Genomic DNA, 11648 nt, shown 5'->3' on the forward strand with positions numbered 1-11648 from the left:
ACAAACAAATCCAAATCTTAAACTCTAAACCCAAATCCTAAACCTTAAATTCAAACCATAAACCCTAAACCCAAACTATATACCATAAACCCAAAACCCTAAACTCAAAACCCTAAACTCAAACTCTAAACCCTAAACCAAACCATATACACTAATCACCCAACCCTAAATCCTAAACCCAAATTCTAAACCTTAAACCCAAATACTAAACTCTCAACCCAAAACCTAAACTCTAAACCCAAACTATATATTACAAACTCAAACTCTAAACCCAAACTTATATATGTATTTTAATTAAAAATTTATTCATATTAAGAGCTAATTTAGATTAACAAAATCATAATTAATTAAAATACATATATAACTCTTATAAGGACGGTTTTTGATATGATCGAAATCTCTTATATAAGATTAGAATTCAATTAATTTTTTTTTTGTTAATTTTACTAAATAATATAAAATAAAAATTTATATTTTATAAAAAATTATTTTTATAACAAACTTATTTAGTTTTTTTTTAAATTATATACATGGCATATTTGTCAGCAAAATTAGCTGATGTTGCATCCACGCGAGCAAAAATAGATGACTTAACAGCTGATGTGGCGACTGGTGTATGATTTTGCCAAAAAAATATAAGTTGGGTATGTTTTAGCACAGCCATATAAGTTCATGTATGTTTTGGCACGGCCATATAAGTCGGATATGAATTGAACATATCGAGATATGTTGGGTATGAAATGGCCGTTTTTCCGGTACTTCTTTGTATGAGAAAGTGAGGTATGTGAGATTAGTTGCATTTTGAAGGTGATAAGCAGTAGTGTAAGGCCAAAGCTTAACCACCCCTAAGATCAAGGTGTTCCTAGTTTAGACAACTTTGTTTTTCTTCAAGTATATTTTAACAGTGACTTCAAAATATTAGTGACTCAAGCAATTTAAAATCCTCAAAAATTGGCCAATACTACACAGTTTCTCAAGGCACAGTATCTTCGTTCTTATTCCCAAAATTCATGATACACATTCGAGTAAATGCACTAATTTAGTTGTTGGAAATGGAAGATGGATCTGATACGAAGTTACACGTATGAATATTATATGTTACGTTTGATTGTTGTATTTTGTTGTGTGTTTGATTCGTTTCTAAGTAAAGAAAAGTAATATAATTTGTTTGGCCAATCCGTCCATCTAGGGAAAAGTTCTTGCACCCAATCCACTATCAATTCATCGGAAAACTCTCAGGCGAAAGACTATCTTTGTCTTCACTGGAATAACAATTGTCAATACGGTTCTTCGTTTCAATGTTTAACTTAATTTTTGATTGTGTAATATTTTCAGAGACGGTCTTGAGTATAACCAAATAGACCATTAGTGTTGAACGTCCGAAATTTTAAGGTTAAACTTAGCTAATACTACACTGTAACAGTGTGTGAAAACCAATAATTGGTTAGGTTCAAAAAGTGAAACCACATACTTATGTCATCAGTAATAATATAAAATAGAATATTTACAAGCATGGTGCTTTTCGAACTAAAAATGAAAAAAAAAAGTTGAAACACATTCTTTCATTATTTCATCATTTTACTATCTATTCTTTTTGCCAACCATTCCTTTACTGTCCAAAACTCAGCATTTAGCATGATTGCCTATAACTTTTTTCCTTTCCATATCATGAATAATTGTTTTTCCGACTAATATCATGGTTCTAATAGGTTATGTAATTCTCCCTTTACGATCTAATGGGTTATGTATCAGAGAGAGACCCCATCTAATGAAACCACATTTGTTTTCTTTATATTATATATAGTAATCTTTTTCGTAGTCAGACATTCGTACGAAGTCGGAATATCAATAATTTTAAAGATGATGATTGTTCCTCATATGATGAAAATATAGAAAATTCAAAATTGTATATGGTTTATTATTTAGTCAAAAGAAAATGCATTTGATCCTTTTTATTGGATGTCAAAGCATGACATGTGGTGTGTATAGATAACTTTTCCATGTTCATAGAATGATGGAACAACTTACGTATTGTAAAAAGATCTTTACTGATGCAAAAGTATTTTGTTGTTGTCTCACCGGTAACAACAGTTTAGTTACCGTATGATTCTTCCAATTGCATAACTGATCTCAGTGAGTGAATCATATAAAAAGATAGTAAATGATACTTAAAAACAAAACTATAGTGCAAGTTGAAAAGAATCAATGGGCAGCTAAATTTAAGTGCGTTAATTTGTTTCAACGAATTAGACAGATGTTGGGTTATCAAGATCGATCATGGAGTATCCATCTTGGATTTTCTATCTGACAATTAATGAGATAATACTAATAATTGGAAATTTTTTAATAGATTGTATTTTTTTCGTGACTACAAAAGGCAAAGCGCCATGTGATTGTCCATCGTTTTTCTATCATTGCATAGTCGACGCCGCTTGTCTTAATTCATTCTTTTTATTTCCTACTCAAATAAAGATGATTTTAAGCACTGTTTCAAGTGTTTTTGTACTTCAAATATAATCATCACTTTGGTAAGTGTTACTTTTTATAAGGAAGGTTGAGAGATGAGATGAGATGAGATTGCTTTAATAAAACAGGATTAGTATGATGAAAGTGGTATACAAAAGTGGTATGATTAGCGGAAATTAGTAAACCCAAAGCTTTATATTAACAACATGTTATACCAATAAAATTATCACTCACTCACACACATAAGCAAATATGCTATTAAAAACGATGTTAATGTTTTGTTATGAAGCAAACTTTAGTAACTAAATCGATGAAAACGGCAATCGTCGGTTAAGCAGGCAGGTATAAGTCGCCCTCAAATAGGTCTACTTTTCTGCTTAAGAAAGCTGCTGAAAAAATGTGGTTGGCGCCCCACAGTTGTAACCAATCAGCTTAGGATTCTATTTTTGTCATATCGCTTTGATTAATCATCTTATCATAAGAGTCGTCTATAATAATATGTCATTAATTTTTCTCCAATAGATTTGCAACATCAGCTTGTCAAATAATGAAAGAACGTGATTGTTAGCTTACAACGTATCCCTTTGGAAGCAAACGATGTTTCTGAAATGTCTACGTTTCATTTCTAATGGTGCGGTTTGTCATTTCAAGAATTCAAGAACTTAAGCCTCAAATTTGACTAAGATGAGCTGTCGACAAAAAAAAAGCCTCAAATTTGACTTTTTATCGTAAGTTATTATAAATGCCTCGTTTGACGACTTGTAAGATCATTGTTTGGACCATCGTTTGGCAATCTCTGCCTTGTTAGGTTTAAACTATCCCTTCTTCCTTAGTGGAGATTGATAGTTAAATTTTTAAAAAATCAGTTTACCAAAAATAAAAATAAAAGGATCAAACTATGTCAGGAATCTCACATATATAAAAAATAAAATGAGATATCATATTACAAATATGAAATATTAATTAATTCATTACTTGCAAAATGAACTTATATAAAAACGGGGTCTAATTTTACAGAATAGACGTATAAACTTTCGTTCTTTCTTAAACCGGTCCATCTACACACATTAATATGCTAACAGGTATCCGGCTGAGTGAATTAGTATTTTTATCCTAACAATTCAATGATCAGTTATGTTTATCTAGAACTCTTGTAGTTAAATTATATATAGAGTAATCAAAAACAATTTGGTTTGATTATCTGCCAAAATTTGTGAGGTTCTTACGAGAAACAACTAGTGTTATCAGATCATTTAACTTTGAATAGGTTTGCAGTTATTGACAGATCATCTAACTTTGAATATGTTTGCAGTTATTGATGTACGTATGCAACTACATGCAGCAAATAGTTGAAAATGGCGTTCAGTGTCTCCAAAATTAGGGGTTTGTTTATATTTAGTCAGACTTATGAACAGATAATGCGCGACAAGGAAGAAACCAGATTTGTATTTGGTCTTATTGGCAAATGACGATAAAATTAATTACCATAATGGTTTTTGTCTAAGGTTTGTCTACAAGAGAGGAATCATATTCCCACTGGGACCGTGACATCACCACCACAAAACACACTTTGTCTTTGCTACCATTAATTTTGGTCCCGATTTTCTCTATCGTTTACATTTTATTTCATTTCATTTTCCATCTATTGATTTGTTTTTAGTCAGGATATGATTTAATATTTGAAATAAAAGTGATAAGAAACTTCTTCACCACAAAAAGGTGATCGAAACATATTTTGTTCCATTGATATCAAAAAATTACTAATTTATTTTGACTAAGAACTCAAAAACTTAGCAAATAATATTTCAAAAATATTTACATGTTATCGCCACATTTATTCTCAAAAAAGAAAAATGATATGACTTCTGAAAATATGACATGACATCAAATAAAATTATAACATAGATCATTTCATTTATATAAATTTATTTTGTTTGTATTTTTCTAAGGTATAGTAATAATTTATATATTATCACTAACATTAATAAAAGTAAACTAATAATATATTCACAAATATAAAAATATTCTATAGATTATAAAATATAGAAAACTTATATACATATATTTTAAAAAATTAATTAGAAATGTGTCTTAACAAATACATAATTAAGATATCACTAACCAAGCCAAAATTTTGTAGATAGTTAAATGTCTGAAAATTTAATCAAAACCTATTAAATAGTGTAAAAACAATCTATTCATGTTTAATCGTCAATAATATACCTAATGGAACGATTGACGTTTGATTTATTAGATTAACTAATTATTTTTAGTTTAATGATCTTATAAAGAAAACAAAAACCATATTTCGTAGAATTTATATATTTAGATATTTAAATAAATATAGTTACCAAATGTAATATTTTATTTTTAGAAAATACAAATTATTTTTATTGCAATTTAACTAAATCTAAATAGAAATAGTTGAAGAAAATTTCAAATAATCAATTGATTTTATAGATTTAATTTAAACTAATAAAGTTAAAATATAAAATTTAATTATATTTAAATATCGACTGAAAATATATTATTATTCAAAAATTATTATAACTACCCAGTACACATAAATCTCTTAATTATAAATAAAATTCTCAAACTTGCGGAAACATAATCAAAGCTTTGAGCGGACTCACAAGTGGCAACAACACAAGCAGTAACTTGCCAAGTCGAGATTTCAAAATTTCCATCAATCCGATGACGTTGGTGTTTTACATATGGTTCTTGGAAAAACAATGAGTGTTTTTTTTCAGGACGTATAGTACTTTATAAAGTTGTGCTGGTTTAATGAGAGTAAAGAAATGTCAAAGTTAGTTTTTCTCTTTTTCATTTAGAGGTGAAAATGTTATTTTGGGCAATAGAATGTATGAAGAATTTGAGATAATTTTGGATCATGTTTGTAATAGATTGTTCCCAATTAGTGAAGATAGTTTTAGAACTAGAGGAATTACCTACTTTTGCAAGTTATTTGGAAGATATCAAAAATTTGCCCAAAAAAATTCTCAGCTTAGAAATATTCATGTACTACGAACGTAGAATTTGAATATGGATAATCTAGTATGAAGTGTTAGAGAAAAAACCGAACTTTGTCTTTCATATAGATGCATAGATACCAGTGTGGTTTATAAAGTTAGTACCAGTTTGTACACGTCGATGACGAAAAAAATAGAAAAATAAAACTCAAATAAAAGAGAGGTTAAATTAGGTTGGTTAAGGCTCGAGGAAACAACGAAAGATGCAAATTCATATTTTTTTTTTTTTTTTTTTTTTGTAACACGCAAATTATATTTATAAAATCTGATTGTTTTATATTTCATTCTATTTCACTCGATGTACGATTACATTAAGTCCCACTTTGTCTCCCAGTTTTATTTCTTTCATGATGGTTGTATAAACAGTGCTGGACGAACAATTTTTGTTTGGTTGTTTTGTTTTCACTTTTCAATGAGCCAGCCATATGGAAATGTCTACCATTCATTGTCAGACAAAATTAAAATTACATCAAAAATTACATTTGAAAGGCTCTCCACCAATTCGTTTTCTCAGCTTTCTTTTATCTCTTCGCAAACCCTTATCTTTCAGAGAGAAATATCCTTTTTCCTAACTAATAGTCGGCTTTTCACTAAATGAGAATCACATTGACTGAACTAAAGATCAATATCGGATACTTCATAACCATACATTTTTGTATTTATTGAACGGACGACATAAAAATCTAAGTCATCGTCGACCATTATTAAACGATATTTGTGAAAACCTACCGGATAAATTCATTGGTTAGAATATAGCGTGAAAAAGGATAAAGCATTTTGTTTGTTCTGCTACTTGTTTAGAGATTACACTGAGAACAAATGTGGAAGTGATGCATTTGTGGTCAATGGATTTGATGACTGGAACAAGACAGAAAGATTACGTGCTCATGTCGGAGCAGTGAATAGTTTTCACAATAGTGCATTGAAAAGGGCTGACTATCTGATGAAACCAGAACAATCGATTGTTCATGCTTTTTATAAGCAGAATGACGCTGCTAAAAATGAATACATGATCAGATTGAATGCTTCAATTGATGCTTGTAGGTATTTGTTAAGACAAGGACTCCCGTTTCAAGGTCATGATGAATCGGTGAATTCAGTTAACAAGGAAAACTTGGTGGAGCTTGTGAAATATACTGCAGAGCATAATGAGCTTATAAGTTCAGTTGTGTTAGAGAATGCCCCTAAGAACAACCAGATGGTGTCCCACAAAATCCAGACAGATATAGTTCATTGCTTTGCAGAAGAAGTTATTGAATCTGTTATCAAAGAAGTTGGTCATGATGTATTTTGTTTGTTGGTGGATGAATCTGCAGATGTTTCTGACAAAGAGCAAATGGCAATGGTTTTTCGCTTTGTTGATACACATGGGATAGTTAAAGAAAGGTTTGTTGGTCTGGCTCATGTGAAAAAAAAACATCTTCTTTATCTCTGAAGAGTGTTGTTGATCCATTGTTTGCAAAAACATGGATTGAGTATGAAGAAGTTAAGAGGACAAGGTTATGATGGAGCGAGTAATATGAAGGGTGAATTCAATGGTCTGAGAGCTCTAATTCTGAGAGAATGCAGTTCTGCATATTATGTTCATTGTTTTGCTCATCAGCTTCAGTTAGTTGTCGTTGCAGTTGCTCATAAGCATTTTGAAGTTGGAGATTTCTTTGATAAGATTGATGTCTTGTTAAATGTGGTTGGAGCTTCTTGCAAGAGGAAAGATAAGATTCGAGAAGACTACCAGAAAAAGTTGAGGAAAGAACTAAGAAATGTGAAATTAAGACAGGAAAGGGACTGAACCAAGAGGTTTCGCTTCAAAAACCTGGTAAAACTCGCTGGGATTCTCATTATAAGACTTTGCTGCGGTTGGTTGATTTGTTTGCATCTATCATTAAAGTGCTTAAGTATGTTGAAATCGATGAAAGTGATGGTATCAAAAGACGCCAAGCTAATGGTCTTCTCAAGTACTTTCAAACCTTTGATTTTGTGTTCTACTTACAATTGATGTTGCTTCTTCTTGGGATCACAAATAGCTTGTCAAAAGCTCTCCAAAAGAAGGATCAAGACATTTTGAATGCTATGTCACTTGTGAAATCCACCAAGCAACAATTGTACAAGATCAGAGATGATGGATGAGAATCTTTGATCACTAACAGTGGCGGATCTAGAACTATTATTAATCGGGGGCACTTTAATAAGTAACTCATTTAAACAAAAAAAACTTATAACTAAAAAGTACCTTACAAATTTATCCTACGAGATTCCATATTCTGGAATTTTTTTCACTATTACTTCGTTTGTCACATTTTCAAACAATTCTTTTTCAACAAAACAAACAACACAATCATTTAAAAACTGATCACTTATCCGATTTCGCAAGCTGGTCTTCACAATCTTCATCGCTGAAAAGCATCTTTCAACTGTAGCGGTGGCAACTGGTAAAGTCAAAACTAGCTTCAAAAGCCGATAATCCTGAGGATGTGAAAGATGTTTCTTTGTCTTCACCATCATACATGCAAGATCTCCAAGATCTTTCAAATTAGAAAATCTTCCATCTTCCCGAATATTGTCAATGTAGAGACCTAGTTGATGCTCAAGGTAATCCGCTGGATAGGACTAAAATCTTCAGGATAAAACTCAGACAATCTCATAACTTTTAACTGATCAAACTCATGAAATGAATTAGTGGGGCTCAAAGAAGCAATGCAGCCAAGTAATTCGGTGTTTACCTCATCAAAACGGTCATTAAACTCTTGAATCTGCATATCCAATATAGTGTAAAAACACTCCACCTTGTAATGATGCAAGTTAGTTGTATTGCTTTTTTCCCTTGAATTCTTTGAATCAAATTCATCATCCATATCCAGGAAATCAATCTTGTTGTCCTCACAAAAGGAAGAGACTTTAGTGATCAAAGATTCCCATCCATCATCTCTGATCTTGTACAATTGTTGCTTGGTGGATTTCACAAGTGACATAGCATTCAAAATGTCTTGATCCTTCTTTTGGACAAGCTATTTGTGATCCCAAAAAGAAGCAACATCAATTGTAAGTAGAACACAAAATCAAAGGTTTGAAAGTACTTGAGAAGACCATTAGCTTGGCGTCTTTTGATACCATCACTTCCATCGATTTCAACATACTTAAGCACTTTAATGATAGAAGCAAACAAATCAACCAACCGCAGCAAAGTCTTATAATGAGAACCCCAGCGAGTTTTACCAGGTCTTTGAAGCGAAACCTCTTGGTTCAGTCCCTTTCCTGTCTTAATTTCACCTTTCTTAGTTCTTTCTTCAACTTTTTCTGGTAGTCTTCTCGAATCTTATCATTCCTCTTACAAGAAGCTCCAACCACATTTAACAAGACAACAATCTTATCAAAGAAATCTCCAACTTCAAAATGCTTCTGAGCAACTGCAACGACAACTAACTGAAGCTGATGAGCAAAACAATGAACATAATATGCAGAACTGCATTCTCTCAGAATTAGAGCTCTCAGACCATTGAATTCACCCTTCATATTACTCGCTCCATCATAACCTTGTCCTCTTAACTTCTTCATACTCAATCCATGTTTTGCAAACAATGAATCAACAACACTCTTCAGAGATAAAGAAGATGTTTCTTTCACATGAGCCAGACCAACAAACCTTTCTTTAACTATCCCATGTGTATCAACAAAGCGAAAAACTATTGCCATTTGCTCTTTGTCAGAAACATCTGCAGATTCATCCACCAACAAACAAAATACATCATGACCAACTTCTTTGATAATAGATTCAATAACTTCTTCCGCAAAGCAATGAACTATATATGTCTGGATTTTGTGGGACACCATCTGGTTGTTCTTGGGGGCATTCTCTAACACAACTGAACTTATAAGCTCATATGCTCTGCAGTATATTTCACAAGCTCCACAAAGTTTTCCTTGTTAACTGAATTCACCGATTCATCATGACTTCGAAACGAGAGTCCTTGTCTTAACAAATACCTACAAGCATCAATTGAAGCATTCAATCTAATCTTGTATTCATCTTTAGCAGCGTCATTCTGCTTATAAAAAGCATGAACAATCGATTGTTCTGGTTTCATCAGATAGTCAGCCCTTTTCAATGCACTATTGTGAAAACTATTCACTGCTCCTACATGAGCACGTAATCTCTCTGTCTTGTTCCAGTCATCAAATCCATTGACCACAAATGCATCACTTCCACATTTGTTCTCAGTGTAATCTCTAAACAAGTAGCAGAACAAACAAAATGCTTTATCCTTTTTCACACTATATTCTAACCAATCGCCATAGAGATCTAACCAAGCGGGATTGAATCGTCTCAGTTTACTTTGAAACAATGTTTTAGGAAATTCATGACCACGAGGTTGACAAGGACCTCTCATAAGATATTTGCGTCTTACCTCATCTCTTTGATTTGAAGGATATTCAGTTATCTTTTTCCTATCTCCAGGATCACTAGGTAAATTCTTCAAATCAACTTCAGAGTCATTCTTTTTTGGAGAAGGCAAATTATCTTCATGGTTTTCAGATGTAGACACAAATTTTCTTTTAGGCTTGAAATATTTTTCCATTGAATTTGTTTCTGTAAAAAAAATTAAAAAATTAGCATAAGACTAGAATTTATGTTCTCGCAGTTTCTTACTATTTAGATCGAAGAAATCAAAATTTTCATCTAGTTTACCTTTTATCTTTTTTTGCTGAACATTTTAGTCGTAGTCTTTTTGTTTGCCTGCGACAAAAGCCAAAAGAAAAAAACACAAAGATCAAAACGTGAGCAATTACTAACTAGGTTAAAATTAAAGTTTTCCATTATTAATTTCCTTTTATATTGGATTGGGCCTTAAAACTGAAATTATCTTTTATTTTATGTTGGGGTACATTATATCTATGGATCATATAACAATTATATAATAGGATTCTTGCTTTTCGAACATGATTACACTTAATCAAACTATATACAATTTTTTTTAAAGTAGTAGGGGGCACGTGCCCCCATAGTGCACAATGTACGTCCGCCCCTGATCACTAAAGTCTCTTCCTTTTGTGAGGACAACAAGATTGATTTCCTGGATATGGATGATGAATTTGATTCAAAGAATTCAAGGAAAAAAAGCAATACAACTAACTTGCATCATTACAAGGTGGAGTGTTTTTACATTATATTGGATATGCAGATTCAAGAGTTTAATGACCGTTTTGATGAGGTAAACACCGAATTACTTGGCTGCATTGCTTCTTTGAGCCCCACTAATTCATTTCATGAGTTTGATCAGTTAAAAGTTATGAGATTGACTGAGTTTTATCCTGAAGATTTTAGTCCTATCCAGCGGATTACTCTTGAGCATCAACTAGGTCTCTACATTGACAATATTCAGGAAGATGGAAGATTTTCTAATTTGAAGGATCTTGGAGATCTTGCATGTATGATGGTGAAGACAAAGAAACATCTTTCACATCCTCAGGTTTATCGGCTTTTGAAGCTAGTTTTGACTTTACCTGTTGCCACCGTTACAGTTGAAAAATGCTTTTTTAGCGATGAAGATTGTGAAGACCAGCTTGCGGAATCGGATAAGTGATCAGTTTTTAAATGATTGTGTTGTTTGTTTTGTTGAAAAAGAATTGGTTGAAAATATGACAAACGAAGTAATAGTGAAAAGATTCCAGAATATGGAATCCCGTAGGATAAATTTGTAAAGTACTTTTTAGTTATAAGTTTTTTTTTGTTTAAATGAGTTACTTATTAAAGTGCCTCCGATTAATAATAGTTCTAGAGCCACTGGAAGTAATCCAAGACAACAAAAGTCGAAAGCATCATCTCCTTCCAATATAATAAAAATATTGCATTCAGAGGAGGATTCGGTTAGCTGACACACCTTAAAAATATATATTATATTTGATTTGTTAAGTTTGTACAAGTGAATTTTGTCTGTTTTGGTGGTGATTCACTTAAGCTGACATCTCTAGACTAAGGTTCAAACCGTTTTAACAACTTTTTTTATTTCTTTTTTTATTTAGATTAAAAAGATCCTATTTAATTTTTGACATTCCTAAACTAGAATCCTAGATCCGTCACTGATTGCATTGCAAAAAAATATTTTTATATACTACAAATTTCTTCATTCGTAGTATCTCTTAGAATTTACTTTCTAA

At 31.8% G+C, this 11648-nt stretch overlaps 1 protein-coding gene and 1 pseudogene across 1 annotated transcript; one reads left to right on the top strand and one right to left on the bottom strand.

Moving 5' to 3' along the window:
* The first annotated feature begins 5264 nt into the window (after positions 1–5264).
* On the top strand, positions 5265–7622 carry LOC130511125 (uncharacterized). Its single transcript, XM_057007979.1, has 4 exons — positions 5265–5272; positions 6297–6881; positions 6933–7257; positions 7341–7622. The coding sequence occupies exons 1-4, from the start codon at positions 5265–5267 to the stop codon at positions 7620–7622; spliced, it is 1200 nt and encodes a 399-aa protein (XP_056863959.1).
* Positions 7623–7726: 104 nt separating this feature from the next.
* On the bottom strand, positions 7727–9659 carry LOC108853237 (uncharacterized; annotated as a pseudogene).
* Between the last annotated feature and the right edge of the window lie 1989 nt (positions 9660–11648).

Source organism: Raphanus sativus, chromosome 4 (genome assembly GCF_000801105.2).
Source record: "Raphanus sativus cultivar WK10039 chromosome 4, ASM80110v3, whole genome shotgun sequence".
Classification (NCBI taxonomy): Eukaryota; Viridiplantae; Streptophyta; class Magnoliopsida; order Brassicales; family Brassicaceae; genus Raphanus; species Raphanus sativus.

What these genes read in the sequence shown, in the direction of transcription:
- LOC130511125 (XM_057007979.1), top strand. An exon ending in CATGGGATAGTTAAAGAAAG is followed by an intron (nt 6,882 to 6,932) that starts GTTTGTTGGTCT and finishes TTATCTCTGAAG; the next exon opens with AGTGTTGTTGATCCATTGTT. An exon ending in TGAGGAAAGAACTAAGAAAT is followed by an intron (nt 7,258 to 7,340) that starts GTGAAATTAAGA and finishes TCTCATTATAAG; the next exon opens with ACTTTGCTGCGGTTGGTTGA.